This window comes from Thunnus maccoyii, chromosome 2 (assembly GCF_910596095.1).
Source record: "Thunnus maccoyii chromosome 2, fThuMac1.1, whole genome shotgun sequence".
In the NCBI taxonomy this organism is placed as follows: domain Eukaryota; kingdom Metazoa; phylum Chordata; class Actinopteri; order Scombriformes; family Scombridae; genus Thunnus; species Thunnus maccoyii.
The window spans coordinates 25,945,028-25,969,622 of NC_056534.1; the positions used below are offsets into that span (position 1 = coordinate 25,945,028).

Consider the following 24,595-nt stretch of genomic DNA (forward strand, 5'->3'; position numbering starts at 1 on the left):
ATATTTTACAGGAACTTTCTCACTCACCACTGTCATAAATCAAGTTCAACAACAATTAAAATGTGTTACAGTTAGATGAGCTAAAAACTCCATATACACACTGTCATTCAAACTCTTCTGACAAAGTTTCAAGGAAAATAAAAGGTTATTCTGAGCTTTTTTGTGTGTCTTCCGCCAAAAAAAGGCTAAACTCTGTCCACCTTAATCATGCGTCCCATTGCTGTTTCAAGCCAAGTTTACAGTACATCAATAAAAACACTGCTGCAGTGATTAATGCTTTGTACTGTGTTGCATAATGATGATCAGTGTTTACTCTCTGAGCATAGGCCACTCCAGTGAAAGCCGCAGCCTTCATAACTCACGCTCAAGGTTGACTGAGAATATGAATTGTAAATCCATTTAAGTCCCCATGTGAAATTTGTGAGACAATGATTGCTTTAAATGATATTCACTGGTGGTTGATGTTTAGACAGACATGAAATGATTTTCTAGCTGTCAGAAGCTGCAGGCATGGGTTTGAGTTGAAGATGAGGATGCAGATGCTGATGGAAATGGCTATCGAAGGGCTGTAGCTGCAGAGTGTGCAGGCAGAAATGGCTGATTATGATAGTTAGTGCTGGGCCTTTCTTTATGAAAACTGAGGTTGAGACTGGCTACCCACTTATCCAATACAGGGGAAGCGGACAAAATTTTATTTGTGTTTCTCAAAGAATTGCAAAATACATTTGTAAAATTCAACAGCAATGTGTCTGTCCAAAAACATCCCTGTTACTCCGGAAGATCCACAAACCTCAGTGTGAACACTTATCATTTGGTCTATTCTTTGTAAATCAAAATATAACAGAATTTGATTTAAAAGTTAATTTAGGAGTTAATTTAAAATATTACGTCCTGTTTATTGTCTGGTTAGTGATAAATGACAATCAAACTTAAAATTTATATTTTAAAATACAGACTTATGTCAGATCAAGAATTATATATGCCCATATATGAGCATGAGTTCATTCTGTTGAAAAGAAATTATTAGGGAAAAATAATTTTTGATGTACAATGCACTGTTACCATTTTTTAAAATAATATATTTAGGAAAAATGCAACATGCTTCACTGTATACCTCATTATACTCCATAAAGCAATTTTTTGACATAGAATGAAACTTAATAAATAATTAGCCCAAGAGATTGTTGAGTGAAATTGAATTTTTACTTTATTTCGGTTGGTTTCTGGCTGTTGGAGGCTACACGGGGATGTTGGTTTTTGAATTCTGAGGCTGCATGTGGAGGTTGGGGCTGAGACTAGTTGCTCTAACAAGTCAGACTGAAGATTTCAGGCTTTAATTGGCTTTCAGGAGCTGCAGGCAAAGACTGAGACTGCAAATCACAGGCAGTAGCTGCAGGTGGAAGCTGAGGATTGTAGGCAGTGGCTGAGGATGACGTTGACTGTCAGATGCTTTTTAGATGAAGGCTGTGGCTGGAGCTGCAGGGGCAGGCAGAGGCTGGATGGCAGAAGTAAATGGCCGGATGCCAGAAGCTGCAGTTGGACACTGGGGCTCCTGTTGACTGGCAATAGCTGCAGAGAATGGTGCTGAGGTACTGAGAAAAGCAAGGTTGAACACATCTAACATCAATCAAAAAAAAATAAATCGTATTATTTATGGTGTGATCTTCCTTTTTCCATGATTGTGTTTTATAGATTGAATGTCATTGAATGCCATCTTACAGGCAGTAACTGTGGGGGGAAGCTGAGTCTGAATGCCAAAGGTTGTGGGCAGTGTCTGTGGATGCAGTTCAGCTTGGTGGAGTCTGGGGCTGGGAGGAGCAGGCTGCATCTGGGGAAGAGACTGGCTGATGGAGGCTGAAGCTGTGAGATGTAGCTGTACTTGCACTGGTACTGAGGTACTGTGAAAGGTGAGGTTGTAGAGAGACAACGTCAACATATTGTTCAGCAAGAACAAAGAAAACAAAATCTTGGTGTTTAAGACATTCATCTTCCATTAACCTTCTTGCTGGCTTTAAAGCACACTTAAACACTGTAGGGACTGGTTTGGGGATGCAGCTTACTATCAGCTTACTATCAGAGGCTGTGGGTGGAGGCTCAGGCTGCAGCTGTCTCTCTAAGAACTGAGGCTCCAAGTGGCAGCATGCAGACAGAAAAGGCTGCAGGTTATGACTGCTGGAGCTCATACTGGTTGCCAAAGCCTTCAGGAAAAGGTTGAGGCTGCAACTTACAGGCAGTAGCTGCAGATGGAAGCTGAAGCTGGCTGCCAAACATTGTAGGCTGAGGCCGTAAATGAAGGCTGGTGCTGGATGGAGCAGGTGGGATTTGATGAAGAACCTGGCTGATGGTTGGCTGCAGTTGGGTGGCAGAGGCTGCAGGCTGTGACTGGACCAGTACCAGTACTGCAAAAAGAAGACATCAACATATTTTAAGCAAGAATAAAGTAAAATCATCATTCAAGAAATGAAACTTTTCAATCTGTAAGAAGCTGAGGCTGCTCGTGGCTTTATTGAAATTGAGGAGCTGGAGGCAGCTGGAGGTAGTCCGAGGCAGTTGGCGGCCACTGAAAGCGGAAGCTGGAGGCAGCTGGAGGTGTCTGGAGGTGTCTGGAGGCAGCTAACAGCATCTGGAATTGACTGGCAGCAGAGTCTCCAGGTAGTGGCTGGATCAGCTTTGGTTGTTTGTCAGAGGCTTCAGGGATTCTTGGGTTGCAGGGCTTAAATTTGAAGCAGCAGGTCAAGGCTGTTGGCCACAGCCAAGAGTATAAACCTGTGTGCAGACACATGGTGTCTCTTGGTGAAGGCTTCAAGTCTAGACTGTGACTGCTGAAAAGGTGTAGGCTGATGTTGAAGTTGCAGCTTGTTGCCAGGGGCTGCAGGTGGAGGCTAGTGACTAGGGATGTAGCTGGCTGTCAGATGGCTGTGGCAGTGGCTGGGGCTGCAGCTGCAGCTGACCTTTTGAAGGTGCTATTGGAAAGCTGGGGCCATAGCTACATTTTGAGGAGATTCAGGATGAGGGGGAAATAAGAAGGATGGACACTGTAATCAGAAGCTTTTTGAAGGCAAAGGCTGCAGATGGAGCATGGTACTCGAGCTTGCTTTGTGAAGGCTGCATGTTAACGACTGTAGGTGGAGGCTGAGGTGCAACTTGATGTCAGAAGCTGCAGTCTGACTCTGGCTTGTAGGTGTTGTTTGTTGATGAAGGTGGAGGCTGGGGCTGCACTCATGTTCCTCTGACTACTTTGGTGTATTTATTAAAATATAATGGGCTTTGGATCTCTGCGAGATCATCTGAATAAAGAATTCTATTTTCACAGTTGTTTTTAGTTTTCTTGTTATTTAAGATATTTTATATTACTTATGATATTTTACAACTGCTGTATTTCTTGTCCTAGAATTACTTCATTTAGTTTAGTTGAGTTTTTTTCCTACCCAGCTCCCAAGGGTCCAGTTCACCTGAGATGTCCACATCTATTAGGGGTGAAGAGATTCCTTTCGCCCCCTTTTGATTCAGTGACTTTCAGGAGTCCATCCTTATTCTCTTCTATGGTCAATTGTGGACAATTCAGTTTCTCCCACAGGCGTGCTGTTTAATCATTTGTCCAAGCTGAAGACAGGGGGGCAGCGGTGGCCTTAAGGTAAGAGAAGCAAGCGTGTGACTGCAAGGTCATCAGTTCAATCCCCGGACCGGCAGGATAAATCTGGGTGGGGGAAAGTGAAACAGCAGTGTTTGCCCCTCCCTCATCACCACCACTAAGGTGCCCTTGAGCAAGGCCCTTAACCTCAACTGCTCCAGTGGAGCTGCCCAGTGGCGGGCAGATCTGACTGTGGTTGTACAGGGCAGCTTCCAGGTATTAATGTGTGCAACTGTATGAATGTGATCAGGGCGTTCCTGAAAAAGAGAAGATACCTCTCTATGAAACTTCCCTGAATAACTAAAGGTTAAAAAAAAATTTTTTTAAATTTTAAATTTTCCAAACACACTTCAGCATGACATGCCCACAGAGTCCTAATTCTCTAATACTCTTCATCAGAGTAACCGTGGATCATCAGAGGTGTCTCACTCTGCAGGACAACATGCTCCTGAGGTGAAGGCCCGGGGAATGGGGATGACTTCTTGGACCTGCACATCTTTGGGAGTTTTAATGGCAGCCTGGGGAGTCAGGAACAAACCCAGGACCTGGCGGAGGTCAGGACTAGGGCTTGCAGGCTGGGGATTAAATCCTGGGCCTGTTGAAGGGGAGGCACATGGTTGCTGTTGGAGAGATGTCAGGCTTTGGCACACTCTTAACAGCATCCTTTGACGGTAAATTTACATCTGACACACTGCAGAGCATAAATAAAAAACCTTACACGTTCTGTCAAATTTACAGGGTTTACCAAAGTTTGATAGCAATGACAATTGTATAATTCACCAGACAGTATGAGTATATACAGTACAAATGTATTTAATTCTAGATTCATTTCTATTCAGTAAGGTCATCATTAATTCAATGTGTGTTGTGTCCGAGACAATAAAAGCAGTGTTATACACAACACAACAAGCAGCCTGCGGGTTTTTCCCTAAGCAGGTTCCTCCTCCTCTTCCTCCTCCAAGAGAACACACACATAACACTGCAACAAAACACTTCAATAAGACCAGAATTAGGCTTTACTAAGGTAAATGTAACATGCTATATTGAAGACAATTTCCTTCTCAACTGCCAGCAAAAAAACCCAAAAAAACTTAACATGCAATATTTTGCCATGCACTCCATGAAATGTCATAAAATCTGCATCTGCTGAAAATAACAAAGTGCAAATACTTAAGACTTGTACTTAACCCACAATATTACTATACAGTATATGCCACACATAAGACTAGAAGAGCAAATATTTAAAAATATTTGTGATGCTTATTTGAAAATATAAAGGAAGACGTACTTGCTAGCATGCAGTGATTTTATTGCTCTTTATATGCATTTTGGTTCATTTAATTATTTTAATGCGTACATGTGGAGATTCAGTCTAAGGCAGTGTGTCCTAAGGCTGGATTATGCACTGGGCAAAGCAGGCATCTGCCCCAGGACCCCAGATCCTCATGGGGCCCAGAGGCTCCAGCTTCAACAGCTGGCGATTAGTTTGTGGTAATTTAATAATTGCAAATTTGTTAAAAGTGTATGCACCACCAAAACCCATTTAAACAGAAGAAAACACCTGCATTCTTACCTGTTCTTAAGGCCTTAAGAGCTTACAAGCTAAAATCTATAGACTTTTATTATTTTACACTTTGCTTATGTGGTTAATTTGTTAAATAACTTTGTACTTAATCAAGTTACCACAAACTAATTATAGTGCACAATGCACAGAGAGCAGTGGGGACAATAGGGGTTTATCTGACAATGATGACTAACTTTTAATTAAATGGAGTAAAATCTCTTGTGATTTTTTTAACATTAAAAACATTTTTTCATAGATCTAATATGTCCTGTCCATATCCTGTGGCATTTATTGAAGGCTTCTAACTTACATGTTAAAAGGCTATAATATATGGAAATATACGTTTTTAGCCAGATGTCCCAGCTCTACAGAAATGTGGGTCTCTTAAAAACCATGCTCACACAGTTAAGGATATTGTTGCATTTGATTAATGTCACTCACAAAAAAAAAAAAATTATGGAATATTGACTATGAGGGTGCTGATGGTCTCAATGGCAAATATGTTGCTTTTTTTTAAAAGCCTGAAAATCTCACATCTTCCAGCTGAAAGTTGTTTTGTCTGAGTAAAAAGGTGTTTGGAAGAAGTCACATTGAAAAAAAATCATCACTGAGTCTTTCTTTTAAAGAAATCATTAAGTAAAACTTGTAAAACTTGGTTTTCTTCAAGGTCAAGACCTGGGGTTTTGTTTATGTTTAAATGTGAAACCTGCTAAAATGATGCGCCTGGAGACGAAACATAGCAACATGGAATCCTTCAGGTCTATGAACATTGATCTTCTGCAGCTGTAACTTCTCACCACATGAATCAGATGTTTCATAAGATCAATCACACAGTTTTACCTAACTGATCTCAGACCCCGATAAACTGAGGAGGGAAAATGCTAATGCAGAAGAGCAGAATGTGGCTGATATGATAAATCTGAAAAAAACATTTTTACAAAAACGCAAGATTCAACTTACTCTTCCTCAACCATATCTGAGTGGAATGAGCTGCTAAAACATTGATGAATCATGCTAGATTTGCTAGTTCTGGTTCCTTAAAGGGTTGGTTCACCAAAATTACAATAAAACATAATTTCTCTATTTTCATTTAAATATTTATTTTTAGCACAATATTTTGCAAAAGTCCATAATTTGTCACGAAAAACAAAATGAAACAGCAATTGCTGAGATGTCAGTGTGTGAAATAAAACATATATTTAATTCTAAAATCAAAGAAATAGACTTTACACTCTGTTTGACCATATAAGATTTATGTGAGAGAAGATGGAAATAAAAAATGAAAAGTGTGTAAAAGTCAATAAAACATTTGAGCTGATTTTCATTATTATCATTATTATTATGATTTTACTTTCATCAGTCAGAACAGATTTGTCTGAACTGTAGAAGTAAGATTTGTTTCAACAATTTTTTGAAGGGTTTAAACCTGATACACTGATATGACTGATGGCTGATATATTACTGACAAAGTAGATTTGATTTATTATCCATGAATTAATTATTTTTTAAAACATGCATATTGAGGACGAGGCTACTTCTCCTGTGTTTAGTAATAAGCAAAGCTGGATTAATATCTTTCAAGGCAAAAACAGAAATTTACAATTAATCAAATGATCACATCTGCAACACAGTGAACCTGATGCTTCTGAATTAGTCTCAATAGTGAGAAGGAATGGCAGTTAAAAAAAAAGATACATTATAACATGACCATCGATTGCTACATGCTGCCTTTGCTGTTGCGTTATGCAACATTTTGGCAACCTGCAGAAATTTGTTGATAAAGCCACAGAAATGCTTTAAACACAGGTTTTTAAATTATAATCAAATCTGACAACCTTGTGCTTATTAAAACCTACCAAACAGCTTTGTCAATAATTAGCTTTGAGAGATATTTAAATTGCCTCTGTGTTCATGCAATTCTTCTGTAATCAGGAGCAGCTTCTCCTGACAAGATAATCGATAGCCACTTACACAGGTACCTATTCATTCATGACCGTACAGGCATCATGGAGCACACATCCTCCATGTCTCTATTTACCCTTGATCAATGAGTTCATATGAGACCAGATGACACCCAGTCAATTGAATGAATGGGGTGTGTCTACATTATGTGTCTTCCTCCCAGCAAAATGAATGTGCATGAAGCTCACTGAAAGATTACCTGCCACGGCATCAGCAGGTTAAGAAAGTGATATTTTACTTTGGGAAAATGTGGTTGCCAGGAATAATCGCATAGAGGTTCATGAGCAGTTGACTTAAGTATTTTTTGTTATTTTTTGTTTTTGTTACTACAAATGAGTATGGGACACACATCTCTGGCTCCACAACATACAGGATATTTACTGGATAAAAATACTCTATTAAAATACTACTATTTTACTGAAAGGGAGACTTGACAGTACACACACACACACACACACACACACACACACACACACACACACACAAAAGAGAGAGATCGACAGTGACAGGGAGTGGGGGAGGAGAGGAGGAAAATAAGGGCTGATTGACCTTGACCTTGAGTTTTGAAGTGATGTCCTCAATAATGCTGATGTCACTTTGTATTTGACAAGGCAGACGCTGGAAGGATTTGTGGCACTTCAGGCTCAGCTCTTGTCTCAAATTTAGAAAAGGCAATTTTGACACACACACACACGCACACGCAGGAAGGCCAGTGATGAGGCCGGCGCTTAGGCTTTGTTCCTCGGAGAGGACCGGAGCCACGTGTTCACACTCATTAACTGAACAAGCCCACACTACAAGCGTGAGGAGCATTTACCATAGCAGCTGCTGTTCACCTTCCCAAACACACTGAGTGTAGGCGGTGTGGAGTGCCTGAGTCTGAGAGCAAACCAGTGCAGACCACTTCAGCTCACTGAGATGCTTTTTCTGTATTTGTTTCATGAAAAGGCAGGCAGTATTGAATCATCATCTGAACAGAATAAATGTAACAAAGCCCTACAAGTGGTCATTACAGCTGTATGAAACAAGTAAATAGATATATAGTATGACATTAAAGCCACCACGCAGCTTTTTTTGCATCATAGCCTGATTAGATCTGCTTTGATTGTTTTGAGAATACAGACTTTGCAGCAAATTCTCAGTGAAAAAAAGTGTAAAAAAAGTGTAAAAAAAAAGTGAAAAGTGGTATAACAGAAGACATTTTGACATGTCACAGCGGGAAAAGCACAGGAATAAATAATAAAATGAATGATGGCTGAATTCCATTTAGCAGCTTTAGTTTCAGGGTCCTGGTATTATACATGCTGGCTCACTGTCACACTGTCCTGACTTACTGGGACATTTGAATAGAACAGAGTCCTCATTAATGTTATCAGTAATACCTGTGCTGTTCCTGCTATGACAGGTCAAAATGTCTGCTGTGAAAAAGATGTATTAGACAAACTAATCAAAAACACCTGTTTTGATTAACAAAGCCTTTATTAAAATTTTGCTCAAACAGAACCAAACAGAACCACTTTATAAATTGTACTTTTGATAATTATATACATGTGTGTTGATGAAAGCTGTGCAGTGTCTTTGAGTATTTAGTCAGACTTATTTTTTACATTTTTTTTAATGATACGTTTTTTTTCCCAGCTACCATGGTAAAACGGTTGTAAATCCCTGTCAGTCAAGCATATAACATATATTATATAATATATAAAAATATATGGGAAGCAATTACAAAGCCCGTTCAGGCCCACAGCTCATTTCCAACTATGTAATGTTTTAAAGAAGAAATAACACAACATGCCTCTTACACATAAAAAGTTACTTCCATAATCAATCAAACACCTTTTGATCAATTCAGTACATTCAGGGGTTTTGCTGCCACAACCTTACTTGGTCTGGTATGACCAATAGCTTCTGGTGGCTAATGTTAGCTTATGCTGGCTTAGAAATTGTTGTGTAACTGACATTTCTGAGTCAGTTCATTGACTCAGAAATGTCATTTCTGTTCATTGGCTCTTCTCTATTATGTAACTCTTACACTATGTTTTAGCATTCATCACTATCCCTGAATTGTCACTTGTGGGCACAGGGGCTGCTGTTTCAGGGATTTTGGTGAAAAACATTTTGACTTTATCATGTCAACGATGGCTGGCCCTGGCTGCTTTAGAGCCCCTGGGTAGGATCCAGAGATGGCACTCCCACGTATTGTTGTGCACCACCAGACAGCTTTGCACATGAGCTACTGAGGCTTTGTTGCATGTGCACACACTGTTTGTTTTTCACAACTGTAACATGCAGTTTCCCAAACCTCTATTTTATCATACAAGACATACTGGTCAATTCAAAACTGCAGCAGAGGAGTTTTAATAGATAGATAGATAGATAGATAGATAGATAGATAGATAGATAGATAGATAGATAGATAGATAGATAGATAGATAGATAGACAGATAGATAGATAGACAGATAGATAGATAGATAGATAGATAGATAGATAGATAGATACTGCTCAATGCCAAAAAGAATAACACCAGCTGAGTGAAATAAGACTGTGATGGATAAAGTAAAGATTAATGAGACATGACTGTAACAAAGCATTCAGAGTCTGCTGTACTCAAATGTGCTTCAGAGTGAGCGCCTTGTAGAGAAACTGTGAGAGTGTCAAGTGGCCTTGTGCTCAACATCAAAGGTACATGATAGAAGCAATGTCTGATTTAAAGGAGTTGCTTCTGAAATTCAGATTAAATCGGCTCATTTGTCATCGCTCAAGGTCTTAAATGCTCACACAGAAAATATAACTGAACACAGAGTCATCAAGCAGCTTCACTCACGTGTAAAATGTGAGAAATTTAAGAGGAACTGGCATCCTGGATGAAAGGAGTTGTTATAGTATACAATCCCTAAAGGTGTGATTCCAACAAAAAGCATCAGGAGATCAAAGTTTATTTGTACTGATAATTAGAAGACATTCCGCTTATTAAATGGTGAGTTTATGAGCCCAGCTGTGTTATCAAGAAACTCCTTGCATCTGTATTATTCATGTGCAGTTCATCACTGTTTCTCGTTTGTTGTATATAAATAAACTAAGTGGTACAATGCTGAGATCTCTAAGATTTGCTCCAACATTATTAATAATGTAGACCCTGGAAAAATGAACCAAAAAGCAAATCTGAATGATGACACCGCTGTGCTTTGATGAACTGTGTGGATAATGTGACAATGTATCCCGAAATGTAGCCTGACAAAGAGACAATTTCAGGACAAGTGTGACAGAAACCACACTTTGACAAGTGCTTAGAGTATGGACAGAGACAATAAGCTTCTTTAAATTTAAAAGAATTTAATCATAACCAAACAGAAACAGGTGTAACATCTTTTGCTATGTTCTGTACATTTGCAATAGAAAGCTGATGTGTTTGATGAAATTTCCTCCACTTTTTCCCTTCTCCCTAAACTATGTTCACTTCAACCTCAGTGAAAATTTAATCTCCTTTTGGGAGAAGTAACCCACAAAGGGCCGTGGGGACAAAGTTGTTTTTTACAAGGAGACGCTTTGGTCACTTGATGTAATTGAGAGGGGATGTGCAGAGAGCTCACTCTCCCTATCACTCACTTCCACTCCAGACCCTTCTGGTTTACAAGGTTTCATCTTCACAACGTTATTGAGTTCTAAAACACACCTGCTCCCACAGTGTGATGGCCTCACTCCGCCACTAAACACTGAGTGCTTCGGCTTGTCTTTAAGACTGTGAGCTCAGTGGGAACTGTTCCAGCTTCATTATAGCTCTGTATAAAATTTTAGAAGACTTATTTATTTCTGTCTGGATGATGCTGTGGCAGAACTCAAATGGGTCAGATTGAAGGGTTAGTGTGTCTTGGAGCCACATATAGTCAGCACAAATGGTGACATTTTCATGAGGAGGGAAAAAGTGACCTCTCAGAAGCAAAATATGTGTTGTAACAATGTTACAAGCCTTGTTCACACATACAGTATGCTACAACTGTGAGAAGTAATACTCCAGCTAAAAAACATATTCTTTATTATTGTTTTTATGAAAAAAGTTCATCTTTGCAATAAAATGAAACATTTAATAGGTTTCTGTGAACCCTTTTGAGTCACGTGTGAATATAAACAGAGATCAAATCCACAGGGAGTTTATCTGTACTAATAAAAGTAAATAGTCTCTCAGCAAAAGACTTCAGGCCTCAGGTTTCTGCTTCAAACAAAGAGATTTTCAGATCATCTAACAGCATTTGAAACTCCCTTTCAAATGTCTGAAGCATTCAATCAGAGGTGTGAAAGTTGGCCGAAGCTCCTTTTTCACTCTTTAAACATCTATTCCCATCATTTTTTGTGTGTACAACTAAATGTCTTTGATAGTCAACTATTCAGCTTCTAGAGGCTTTTTAACTTTTAGTTTCAGTTTTATTCTGCCTCTGGATGAAGTTGTTTTGAATATGAGGATGTAATGATCTTTCTCTTCAACCCACAACTCTGCCGTCACAGCGATACCATAGCTGTCTGAGGTCTTTAGCTGTCTGAAATCTTTGTCCTGTGTACATGTAGAAAGCCGGTTAGAAATCTGGTTATATGGTACTACTGTTCTAAAGGGAAAAAATCAGGTCCTCCACCTCAGTTATGGAAATGATGGGTTTCCTGTATGTTTGCCTCATCAGGTTACTGCACAAATCAACTGTAACATAGTTACTCAGTAACATGTAACAGTAATATGATCACTTTGTTCAGTACTGACTAACATAGAGGGTTACAATTTGAAATTCAGTGATTATAGCTACACAATTTCATACTGTATGTTTTATAATCCCATTAACACTCTACTACTCTGACAATTTTGTGGTTGTCTTATTCACTGTTTTACCAAGAGTTTGATACTAATTTATTCTCTAAACTAGCTATTACATTTTTTAGGTGACTTGCCCAACTCTGCTGGTTAGTTGAGTGGATGTAAATGCACTAATGCTCAACCTGTCATAGGACCTAGTTCACTTGAAGCATACTGAGGCCTTTGGAGTAGATGGACCATGTCTTTGGAGTAGATACTGTTTAAAACTACATAATAAATCAGCATGAGACATTCTGCTTCTCTTGTTCCCAAAATCTTACAACACAGGAAAAAACTAAAATATCTCATTCTTCACATATCTTTTACCCAGATTGAAGCAGAATTAGCATTTCAATCAGTCTGAAGCAAAGTACTAAACCCACTTCCTTTTTTGGCCACATTTTGGCCACAAACTTGTTGAGGCGAAGGCCTAATGGGGAAAGTGTTGTTTCTGGAGGGAGTCCAACAAGGCCAACACAAGCAGCTTGATGAACAGCGCTGTCGTAGCAAAAGTGTTAATGTGCAGGCTTTGGAGAATTATGATGAGGTTAGCTTAGTGCCTAGTGGAACGCATAATGCCACCAGTATTTGTTTATGTCACTTTGGGTTTTAATGAGAGGGGAATAACTCTGGTGTGGCTGGACATCAATAAAACAATGTTCTGGTCTGAGAAGTTATGAGCAATTGATTATAGAATTGACGGTCAGGGTAAGATCATTCAGTCCTGTTACTCATCTACATACATGGACATCTGGAGGAAAATAATGGGCCCACAGAGTGAGCTATTTACAAGCTCTTCTTTATTTTTGTGTTTATGCATGAATTGAAACCAGCTCACAAGACAGGAAGCCTAACATGCAGATATAAACCTGAAATCTGATTAGACTTTTGCACACACGTACCTGTGTGCATGTATAAACTGATATACTCCTTCAGCTCTTTCTGCTCTGCTCCATTCTTCCAGTCTTTCACACTGTCCCCGGTGGGAATACATGCGTAGCTGCAGACTGCTCCACAGTGCAGGCGTTCCATCGGACAACTCCCTCCTGACTCCCCCTTCATCTCCTTCTCTGCGGGATGGTTGAAAATGAAGACGTCAGTGCAGCAGAGACAGTGGAGCTGCTACGCCGAGTTCCAGTTACCTGGCAGCAAATCTAAATTCTCAGTAGTCAGATGTGGAGTAGTGATGTGTATGAAAAGGGAAAGTAAAGCTTACTTTGTGGAACATGGAAAGAGCAAACAAAAAGAGCGAGTTACAAGCCTTAACAATTAAAATTACAATCGTTTGAGTCGCAAAAGACAATAGAAGGAGATTCTGAACAGAGAAAAGCAAGATAAACCGTTTTGAGATATGGCACAGACATGAATAGAGAGAAGAAAAAAAAATTTGGTGATATATCTCAAGACCTTATCTTATCTTAACCTTATCTAACATACTCCACAGTACACCAACGTACAGCCTCTGCCCTCACTACAACCCCTCTTGCTTTCTTGTTTAGTTTCTTCAGCACTGTCAGTTTTACAGTCATCCCCCCCTCTGCATCTTCTCTCCCCTGCTATTGCAGATGCTGGATAAATAAGCAAGCAGTTTGCTGCCAGTGTGTGAAATAGTTCTTATCTATATTTCTGCCATTAGAGAGTGGGTTCTATTATAAAGCTTTGCATTATTCAGTAAGCCTGAGAGACTGATCATTATGGATTTCAGCCCTTTTCCACACAGCCCCTGGAGTCAAGCTCGGCCTGCTGGCTGGTGAATGCATACATCTGACCTTGCGCTCTGAACGCCTGGTGTGAAAGGAGGAACGGTCAGCTCGAGACTTTTGAGTATTCAGCTCCAAACACCAAAGCAGAATCTACTAAAACAAATCTGGCTGCAAACTATCAAGTCCCAGCAGCATGCTTTGGTTTCAGAAAGAAAGAATGGGTTTGTAAAATAATAAAGTCGACCTCAACGTTACGCCTGCAGCAGTTTCCAAAGTTCCTGGAAACAAATGAGATTTGTTACACTCTAGAAAGTTAAGTAAAAGCTGATTGACATCTAATGCAATTTTTTCCTCAGTACGGGAGACTAAGTGGCAGACACATGGTGAGAGAGAAAGAAAACATGCTGAACATATGGTGCTGCAGCACTTTTTGAAATGCGTGGGACAGGAGATGAATACTGAATAGATACATGTGGCAAGCTGCTTATCTTTTGCTGTAACCTCACTGTATCAGATGTGGGCTACTCATCTTCATCATGAATACTTCTACACACCAAAAGCATTGAAAACTACTCCAATTGGTAAACAAGCATTATATTGCTGCTGGTCGCCTGAAGATAATGAAGCATTACTTGTTGATCCGCAGCCGTTCACTAATGGCAAGTATTGTGCTGAGATAAGGAGTATTTGTTACATGCCTGTCTTGCGCCCCAGCAATTAGACTCTGCCATTAACCATTTGTTATATCCGCTGTTTCTCGCCTTGAGCTTGGCACCTTGCTGATTACAACGCGCTGGATCGATAATTAAACAAATTAAAGCGGACTGCTGGGTCAATTTTCATCCCATCTTAGCCAGCGGCTGCCGCGACGTCATGTCTGAAAAACCTCTTGACATGCAACAGGACAAAATTAAAGGCTTGCTAAAAAATGTTTGGACTGCACCTTTGTTTTCAGTGTTTGGTTTGGTGCCGCAGTTTTACGCACAGCGCTGACCGCGACACACACAAACACACACACACACACACACACACACACACACACACACACACACACACACACATACACACAATCACACACACTTACACACACAGACAGAGAGAGAGAGAGAGAGAGAGAGAGAGAGAGGAGTCATTTGACTGAGCAGACAAACCTGTGACTTTCATAGTCAAGACCAAATTCTGAAACGGTGCAATGGCTGATTACTGAGAATACAACCTACTGCTATTGGCACAGGTGGAAAAAGACGATGTGCTGTACATTCAGTTGTGAGGTCGCACCCAATATGAGTATTTGAGAGTGACTTTCTCAGTCCAATGCACTTAAAAACGGAAATGTTGCACTTTCTATGAGATTTATGAGGACTGGAGATAGAAGAATGACATTTCACATCAATACTAAACTGAACCAAAAGTGAGCCTACTCATCTTTTTCAGTTGATTGAGTTTGAAATATTACTGCCTAATCATTTTGTGTAAAATGAAGGGTTTATAAAGTGCTTTATTTGACATGGTACAGGCTTCATTGTTTATTTAGTTGACAGGGACAGAGCATATTGAGCAACATTTAAAAATGAACTGCAAATGAGGCTCATTGTCATCTGTTGTCAGACAGACACCATAAAAATAGAATAAAACAAAATGATAAAATCTATGTACATAACATAATAAATGCGCACCACACAGTACAGTAAACACCCAGCAATAGCCTAAATAATGTCTCCATTTCAGATACTGCAGTTAGCTGCAATCTCTGCTAAAAAAAAATGCAAGAAAAGAAATAAGACATTATATTGTGATATTGTTTACTTTGATGAATGATTTAGATACATTTTCAGCTCTGATAAACTGTAGTGCCGTTGCTTAGAACATGTCTAGACTGGCTCTTCAGTTTGCCAATTTGAGGATTAAAGATGACACAAAATAAATATAGTTATGACAGTGGTTTCCAACCTTTTTGGCTTTAAAGCACGTCTTGTAACTGAGTTTTTAGTAGTTCAGCCAAAAGTGCATTTCCTTCTCAGCATGCTTCATTTGAACTGTTTATTGAAGCTTGAAGAAGTACTGTTTGAACTTTTTTGCTTAAATCCCACTGCTGCACTGTCTGCTAAAGTCTCTAAATGTTCTTTAAATGAAGTCAGTTTAGGTCGAGCTGTCTCTGTGTCCGTTCAAGCTGCAAATGTGGTCCTTCCTACGGCGTGATTTGTGATCCCAACATGGTCTGTGTGAGGGTGTTGGATCTCTTCCCTTTTCTTATTTAGTAATGCGGGAGCCGCGAGGGGTCGTTGCGTAACAGTGTGTTTAATTATTTGGAAACATTTCACTTTCCTTTCAGCGCCTCCGTCTTGTAGTGATGAGGTTTAACGCACCGCTATCAGCACATCAGAGGAGCCCAGAGCATCTCCATCAGGCCAATTAACCATCTTTCTCTCTCTCTCTCTCTTTCTTTCTTTCTTTCTGGCTTCACTCACAAGTATAGAAGAAAAGCACACTTCTACTGAGAGATTCTCTGTTTCTTATTATAGAATACAACCATTGTAGTAGAAACACACACTCTTACAACACGTATTCCCTTGGGGGAATATGAAAAGCCCGTTGTACTGTAACCTCGTGGATAGTGGAACGTTTTAAACCCTGCGTATTTTACGGTCTTACGGTGTAAGAGCGCGTGAGGAGAGAGGAGGAGAGGTGGTGCTCGCGGGGACTCCAACAGTGGGACAACAAGATGGGGAGCGGCTTTCATTTAAGGCGGAACACATGCAAATCTCTGCCACGCAATATCCCACGTTTTAAATGAACCCAATTTATCATGGTAACTGAGTAGACTACATTTACTCAATTAGTACATGTTCTGAGGAACTTGTACTCACACTTTTCTATTTCATGTTGCTTATAACTCCACTTCACTACATTTCAGAAGGGAAGTCATTTTAGTCTGGAGTCCTGTAAAAATTTCTCTACTATGAAAGGTGAAAATAAAAGTCAGTACAGATGTACAGAAAGAAATTTTCTTACTGCACTGCAAAATATTTTGTTAATACTCAACTATCGACAGAAATGTCTTAATAGGATAGGAGGTTTTTGCAGATTTAACAGCCTCAGACTGTACAGAATATTTGAAATCAGCTCCACCTTGATCAACCGCAAGAAAAATACTGCATCTTTTAACACAATGGCAGGGCGATTCGGCATAGTGAGTATTGTTTTAACTAGCCTGTTTACTTTTATTTCAGTAAGATTTTGAATGCAGGACTTTAACTAGTAACTGAGTATTTCCTGCATTTCTGTTGCACTTTTTATTAAGTAAATTGTCTGAGTACCTCTCCCATCACTGATAAAAATCACATGGACAGACTCGCGATCAATTTCCACTTCCAATGTCGACTTAATCTAATATTAATAATCTAATATATTTTACTACTTAGACATAGTGTGCGCGCTCTCTGCTACAGAAGACGTTGCCTGTGTAGATGCTTGGCAAACAGTGAGGACGACCTTAAATAAGGGGCTGGACTCTGTAGGTAGAGCAGAACCCGCTGCCTCCCCTCTGTGATGCAGTGAATCTGCGCTGCGTTAAGTCCGCTATATAAACTGCACTCAGCATCCACAGCTCCCAGCTTCAGCGGACAGCTCCGTGGTGCTGAAATCTCAGAGACACCCCACACTCTCTCTCTCTCTCTCACACACACACACTCAAGCATGACTGGAACCATGGACGCATCCCCCTGGAAACTTTTTCTACTTTCTTGCCTGGTTGTTGTGGAGAGCTCCGCGCAAGACTTCGGACAAACGCAGTTTATTTGCACGTCGGTGCCCAAGGGAATGGACTTGTGCACGGCTACGATGCAGAACAGCGGGCCGGCGGAGGACCTGAAGACCACGGTCATGCAGCTGCGGGAGACCGTGCTGCAGCAAAAGGAGACCATTATGAACCAAAAGGAGACAATCAGGGAACTAACGTCCAAGTTGAGTCGCTGCGAGAGCCAGAGCTTCCCTGCGCCGGCGGGACCCGGCGGGAGGCGGCCGGGGTCGAAGAACACGATGGGAGATGTATCACGGGGCACCACGGACACTCTGGCCCAGCTGGGACAGACTTTACAGACCCTCAAACAGAGACTGGAGAACCTAGAGGTAGGCAAGCTGAGGAGTGCAGCGCTGACCGGGTCAAAAGTTAATTCAATGAGTTGCCCTGGTAGTTAATTAGAATGAGGATTAAGCCTTTATACGCTGCTGCAATATTTTCCTGGCACCACATGTGTTTTAGTACATCTTTTTTCCTGGCAGCAGGAGAGAACCATCATGTAAAGTAAACCAAGTGGGTTGCTACCTTTTGAATAATGTGTCGCAGAGTGTAAACATAAACTAACAGTAAGGTTAAAGAGAGGCTGTAAGCTTCAAAGTGAGTATGAAGAGAACATGTTTTAGGGAGTTTGATGCAAAAGAAAGTCTTCTCTGTCCTCCTTTAACCCAGTATCTGTCTCCCTCTGTCCCTTGCAGCAATATAGCCGAGGGAATAACACCGTGCAAGCGAACAGCCTGAAAGATCTGCTGCAAAACAAGATAGATGATATGGAGAAGCAGGTTCTGTCCCGGGTCAACACGTTAGAGGAAACCAAACCGGGCACCAGGAATGACACCGAGCAGCGGAACAGAGTGGAGTCCACGCTCACCTCTCTGCACCACCGCATCACAGACCTGGAGAAAGGTGCGTTTGGATTTTGAGGGCGCACAGGACTTAAAAGTGACCATCACAGTGTTGCTTTCACGGCATCAAATTTGGCTCCACAGGAGTTCTCAGCAAGATGAGGTGTAATTTAATTGTTTTAAGTTCCAGGGTGTCGCATCCTTTAGAAAAAAAACCCCAGTTATCTTCAGCTCGTGCTCATCAGCACTCATATGGAACCGTTCACGCTGCCGCAATCATCACGTTGCGCACAGATATTGTGAGGGAGGAGAGGAGAGCTGCATTACTTTGCATATCTCAAGACCTGTTAGCACTTTTGCTTCGCTGAGTTGATGTGTTTCACAGCCAAAAAACTGACTGTCTAACTTCCGAGCCTGATATGCAAAAGGAGATTTTTTTTGCAGAGGTCAGACGCAGAGAAACTTTGCAGGGTGCGCCTCTCTCTGGCGCGTTTTGGGGCATATATCAAGGCTCGTTCAGCCTTTCAACACGTGCGTAAGCGCGTGCACACAGTGAATGTGAGAGAGAAGGAGAGGGAGGAGACAGAGCCCTTCTACACACAGGCAACAGATAGAAAATGATTGTAGAAACAGTGTTTCATAATCTGATGGGATAGCGGTAATTTAAACAGTGGGAAATATCATTATGAAAACATAGAACAGATTACATTTTCTTACAAGCTTTCTTCCCATAAAAGAGACTCTCCTCATATAAATTCCATAATCTTTACCGTGTGTTCGTGTATGTTAAAATGGATGTGGGTTTATAAAGGTTTACCCTCCACTTAATCCCTAAATACATTTTAAAAAATGCATGAAAATACTCACTGTGAATTTTACAGATGAAACAGTGGAACTGACATTAATCTCATCTACAGGCAAAGACAACAGGCCAACAGATAAGTTCCAGCTGACCTTCCCCCTGAGAACCAACTATATGTATGCCAAAGCCAAGAGGAGCCTTCCTGAGATGTACTCCTTCAGCGTGTGTCTGTGGATCAAGTCCAACGCCTCACCCGGGGTGGGGACACCCTTCTCCTATGCTGTCCCGGGTCAGGCCAATGAGCTGGTGCTGATCGAGTGGGGGAACAACCCTATGGAGATTCTCATCAATGACAAGGTAAAGGCAACAGATTATCAGAAATAAAGACTAATTTTCTTACTTTTGCAGTGCATTGGTGCCTTTTAAATTTACATGTTGTTAAGACTAGACTTACAGTTAGTGTAATAGTAGGAAAAAGTTAAAATACTTGTGCTTGGATGAGTCAGGGAAATCTGACAACTTCTCCATGCCAAAACTGGAAATGGGATAAAAATAGGTGCTAAGGTGAGCAACAGAAAGATATGTGATAGGGGAGGTGATTCTGCAGGAAGAGGAGAAAGTGTGGAAGAGACGGGTTTTCAGGCTGCAAATGAAGACGGGGAGTGACTCTGCTACTAAAGTGTGAGGATTAACTCAGAACAGAGGAGCACAGAGTGAAAAGTGAAAATGTCTCTGCTGCAGGTTGCAAAGCTGCCGTTCCTCATCAATGATGGAAAATGGCATCACCTCTGCATCACATGGACCACCCGTGACGGGATGTGGGAGGCCTTCCAGGATGGAGTGATGCGGGGCAGCGGTGAAAATCTGGCGCCGTATCACCCCATCAAACCAGAGGGAGTGCTGGTCCTGGGACAAGAGCAGGTGATTATACATTTTCACATCACTGAGTACAAATATAATCGCTTTAAGCCCCACATACTTGGAAATCAACATAAGCCAATTATGAAATTAGTTTTGGAGAAAGATTAAAGGTGGGAATATTTATGAAATGAAATTGTGGAGACCATGACGAGGTGGCCAAATAAGGCTTTCCAAACTAATTAGTGTATAATTTTTCATCCCATCATAGTAAAACATCCAATCATCATAAAACATAACATTGCACATCATCAAGTTGGCCTGAATTTATACAGAAAAACATAATTTGACACCTGTTTCATAGAGAAAATCACTCTCATTCTCACTCACACAAGCATTACACTGTCAAATAAAACATGCCAGAGAGTAAATGGTTTCCAGACTGGAGTTCAATGAAATAAAGGTAACCTATTGCTCCTAAGTCACATTTCTGTGTCTTTAACTGAAGAGTGCTAACTTGGTGCAGGGTTCAATCATATCTAAGAACAAAAGTCCTCTCTGATAATCTCATGTTCAACCAAATCTGCAGTCTTGTGCTCAAACACCCACCATCTGCCTGTGAACACTGCAAAGAGGAATAGATATTAATGTGCACTTACAGCACTGATGTTCTACATTTGTCTGTCTCATTCCACAGGACACGTTGGGAGGAGGCTTTGATGCAACACAAGCCTTCGTTGGCGAGTTAGCAAACTTAAATATCTGGAATAGGAAACTTTCTATTGCCGAGATCTACAACTTGGCAACCTGCAACAGCAAAGCATCAGCCGGCAACGTCTTCTCCTGGACGGAGAGCAACATCGAAATATTTGGCGGAGCGACCAAATGGACCTTCGAGCCTTGCCGTTCGCTCAATTGAACTGCGTTTCACCGTTCAAGAAAGGCCTCTCTGTATTTCTGAGCTTTTGTCGTTTTCGTCTTCATTTGACGTTTGTTAGAGACTATTTGATCTTGAGTTAGTGGTAAGCTTAAATCTGGGATTTCTATCATTCTTAGGTATTTATGTGCAAAACAACACTTTTCATCTTGAGGAAAAAAAAAATCGTCTTGGGAAACCTCAGTGAGAAAGTATTGGTATCTGTTTCTCCTTTTTTCTCTCGGACGTTTGGTTGAAAGCACACCTAAGCTTTTCGTTTTGCTTATTTCGTCTTGGACTGGCAGCTGGCAATCTGCGCCTTATGTTTGGACAATTCACAATCCAAGTGAGGAATTACATAACCACTCCCACCCCTTTCCCTTTGGAGAGTGGGAGATTACGCTGTCCGTCCAATTCTTGTCAGTGTTTGGCGCTGTGAAGTGATGTCTGACTCGGTACAGCTCCCTGCAACCCCCCTCCTCCCCCCCTACCCCCAATCCCCCCCACCTCCCACCCCCATCCTCCTTCACTCTGCCCCGCCCCTCCGGAACTTGCACTGTGACTGACGAAGAGAACGCCAGGAGAGGAGGGTATGCTGAAGGACACTGCAAAGTCAGACTGTGGTACAAGTCAATTTGTAATCGTTGTTCGCTTCCAGTGTTTCTGTAAGAATGTCGTTAACTTGCCAACATTGCTACAAAGCCTGGGTGCCTTGGGCTGGTACAAATATTCAGCACATTCAGAATGTTTTAAGTTGCAAATTAAATGTTAATTGGTTTCTGTTTTTTTTATTTCTCTTCTTTTTTTTGAGCTAGGTTGAGTTTCTTGTTCCTCTGGTAAATGTAATTTAATTACAGTTTGTTATCTGACATAATGTGTTTTGGCAGGTGTTTGTACTACTCTGTATTAGGAATGTTACAGTATCTGTATAGTAACAGCATGAATGACAGAGTGCTGTGAAAGCATTGTTGAAATCTGCTTTACTATCTTCTCTGGGTCTGGGTTTTTTACTGTATTGTTATATGCTCCAAGCATGGCAAAACTGAGAGATGAAGAATTTAATTTTTGTAATAAAATTGTGATACTTAATGTCACAGTGCATTCGTGGCGTTTGGTTATGTGCATCAAAAGGTGTGATCATAACAGGGGGGAAGAGGGACGGGAAGCCAACCCAGAGTGAGAGGGCGCAGGAGAGAGAATCGCTGATCAAACGTAACATTTTTAGGGTGTCAAATGGTAAAGAGGGGGAGGTAATTTCCACATAAGCGAAATGTCCAAGTCAGTGAAGGTCAGAATGGGCACCTCAGAAAAGAAATCAAACCGTGTGGGTGCCTGCGTGTGTGCAGTCACTCCTTTGTAGCTGACTGCAGAAGATAACCCACTCGATGCTTTGTTGTTGCTGCTGTGAGATGCAGTGCTTGCACTAAAGACAGCAAGGCTGTCGGAGGATAAAAGTGCCTAGTCATATCAGCCTTTGAGTAGCCCAGTTCAAGTGAATGCAGCTTAAACTAAAACTACAACACTTTAAGGTTGACTGTCATTATCAGATCACCTGTTGCTGGCACACCGAAAATTCACATTGACAAGATGCTGCTGTTTATTGAATTCAAATTAGTCACTTAATCTGTTTCTTGTGCATCAAGTGGTGAAAGCAATGTCATGATTATGTTTTCCTGTTTTCAAACCAATTGAGATATTTTATTATGAAAACTTTCAGAGTGGGCAGCTGTAATCTTATCTGACAACAGGGTTTCCCTTTATTTAAAAAAGTAAAGCTCCATTGAGCCTTGCCTGAAATATATTAGGGAAAGACAAAGTTTTAGTATACTTGCATGGTCTCTGTCACACAAATTTCTCGTCTTAAGCTTGACCTTGAAGCGGATTTTATTTAGCTGTGAGAGGATCTGCATCACCTCAAAGTAATCTCCCATCATGCACAGCAGACAGTGGCCAGGGTCAAGAGCCTGTTAAAAGAATGGCAAGGCATTAATACAAAGAGCCAATCTTTGCTCCTGAGTCACTCTCCCCCAATAGTTTTATCCTGGGAAGCAGCATTAAACACACACAGGGACAGAAAACGATTTATTCTGGTCTCTAAGCCATGTTGGCAGATGTATCACGAAACACATATCAGCCAATTACATTTATAGAAAATACCAGGACAGCTGAAAGATGGCTGCATAATGCTTTCCAACCAAATTCAGGATTTGGCAGGAAGTCTTTCCCATCCTCAGAGTGGACAGGCATGGTGTTGGAAACAAAAGTCATCATAATGAGAGAGCACACCCCTTCTTGAGCACCCTGTCATTACGTTGAAGTTTCAATGAACATTGATTTGTGTTAAACAAATAAATGAACCCCCATATTATAATCTAATATTTTGAGACCAGCGGGTGGTTCTGTGACTGCTGAGTGAATACCAGCTCAGACTTCAGCATGGTGGTGGATGAACCGTATCCGGATAAGACTGACTTTCATTTTGATGCCACCACACACAACACCATCACTGGGCACGCTGTCATAATCACTAGGTCTACTACACTCAGCTAATACCCTGCCAGCGTAATGCTGCTAAGCCCTGACAGAGTATATTGCTGTGGTGCAATTGCATTTGTGCTTCAGACACCGCGATGTGCAGAATTTAAAGCCGACAGACTAAAATAGATCCAGACGGCCTAAAGGATGATCTTACACCTTGTATTTATGTGTAAGACACAAAGATCAAGCCACCTCTTACATGAGCACAATCTCCACTGACAACGTTACACAATGAAATATTTGGGGTTACGACTTCCAGTCGAGCACAATGTGATTGCGCCATAAAGCTTTGACACAAGCACAAAGTACAGAGGCCACGACTGAGGGGAAATGAGTAAAGAGCAAATTTTTAAAGGTTGTTAGTAATTTTCATCCTCTATATGCTAAGGTGCAGTACATCACACAATGTTTTGCTGGCAAAGCACATATTCCAGGACACATCCTCACTTGGCAATGTAAACAGATGCTGCTGTTCATACTGACATTTAGGAGAAAGTGTCCTACTTAACTTTTTAGTACTTCACCTTATTTGTTTAGGTAAGGTGCTTTTCCCAAACCTCATATTCAGGGACAATATGTTGTTGTCAGACCGATGCCGTTTCACATGCTAACCTTGGGGTCAACAGAACATACACACACAAAAAGCATCAACAGCAATTATGGACTCATGAACATGGAACACTTACACAACAACCAAGATACCAAACATATATACAGTAAAAAAATAGAAAAATAAACTAGAAAACTCCTAAACAACTAAACAAAGAGCTGTTACATGTACACATAATTAATTATATTTTGATACAAGAATGAGAGGGTTCCTCTTATTTTTATTTTTACATTTTTTACCCAGATGTATAACTGTCATAACAAAACAGAAGGAGACAGCATTTCTAAAGATGGGGCCCCCTGAGTCAAGCCGCTCGAGACAAACAAGATTCATGGTGCTACGTTATATCAATTCCTCCGTGGAGGTTGTTTTTTCTCTTGGAGAGATTGAGTGGATAAAGACGTGACATCTCTGCTGACATCTCATTAATTCATAAGCTGTCCCCTGTGGCAGAGGCAAGGAATAATGGAACAGGAATAATGTTTCAGGTCAGAACGGCAGCAATTTCTCTTATTAACATTGGGGTGACAAA

General features: G+C 40.8%; 2 protein-coding genes across 2 annotated transcripts; one reads left to right on the top strand and one right to left on the bottom strand.

The window, feature by feature from the left end:
• Nucleotides 1-1,238: 1,238 nt before the first annotated feature.
• Nucleotides 1,239-19,288, bottom strand: LOC121882228. Its single transcript, XM_042390301.1, has 5 exons — nt 19,207-19,288; nt 12,898-13,065; nt 2,229-2,399; nt 1,720-1,898; nt 1,239-1,592 (listed from the first exon to the last, which is right to left on the bottom strand). Exons 2-5 carry the CDS (start codon nt 13,055-13,057, stop codon nt 1,443-1,445), a joined length of 660 nt encoding a protein of 219 aa, XP_042246235.1. The 5' UTR covers nt 13,058-13,065; nt 19,207-19,288; the 3' UTR covers nt 1,239-1,442.
• LOC121882222 (neuronal pentraxin-1-like) lies at nt 17,253-21,394 on the top strand. Its single transcript, XM_042390293.1, has 5 exons — nt 17,253-17,826; nt 18,193-18,400; nt 19,257-19,498; nt 19,883-20,062; nt 20,697-21,394. The coding sequence occupies exons 1-5, from the start codon at nt 17,395-17,397 to the stop codon at nt 20,916-20,918; spliced, it is 1,284 nt and encodes a 427-aa protein (XP_042246227.1). The 5' UTR covers nt 17,253-17,394; the 3' UTR covers nt 20,919-21,394.
• The last annotated feature ends 3,201 nt before the right edge of the window (nt 21,395-24,595 follow it).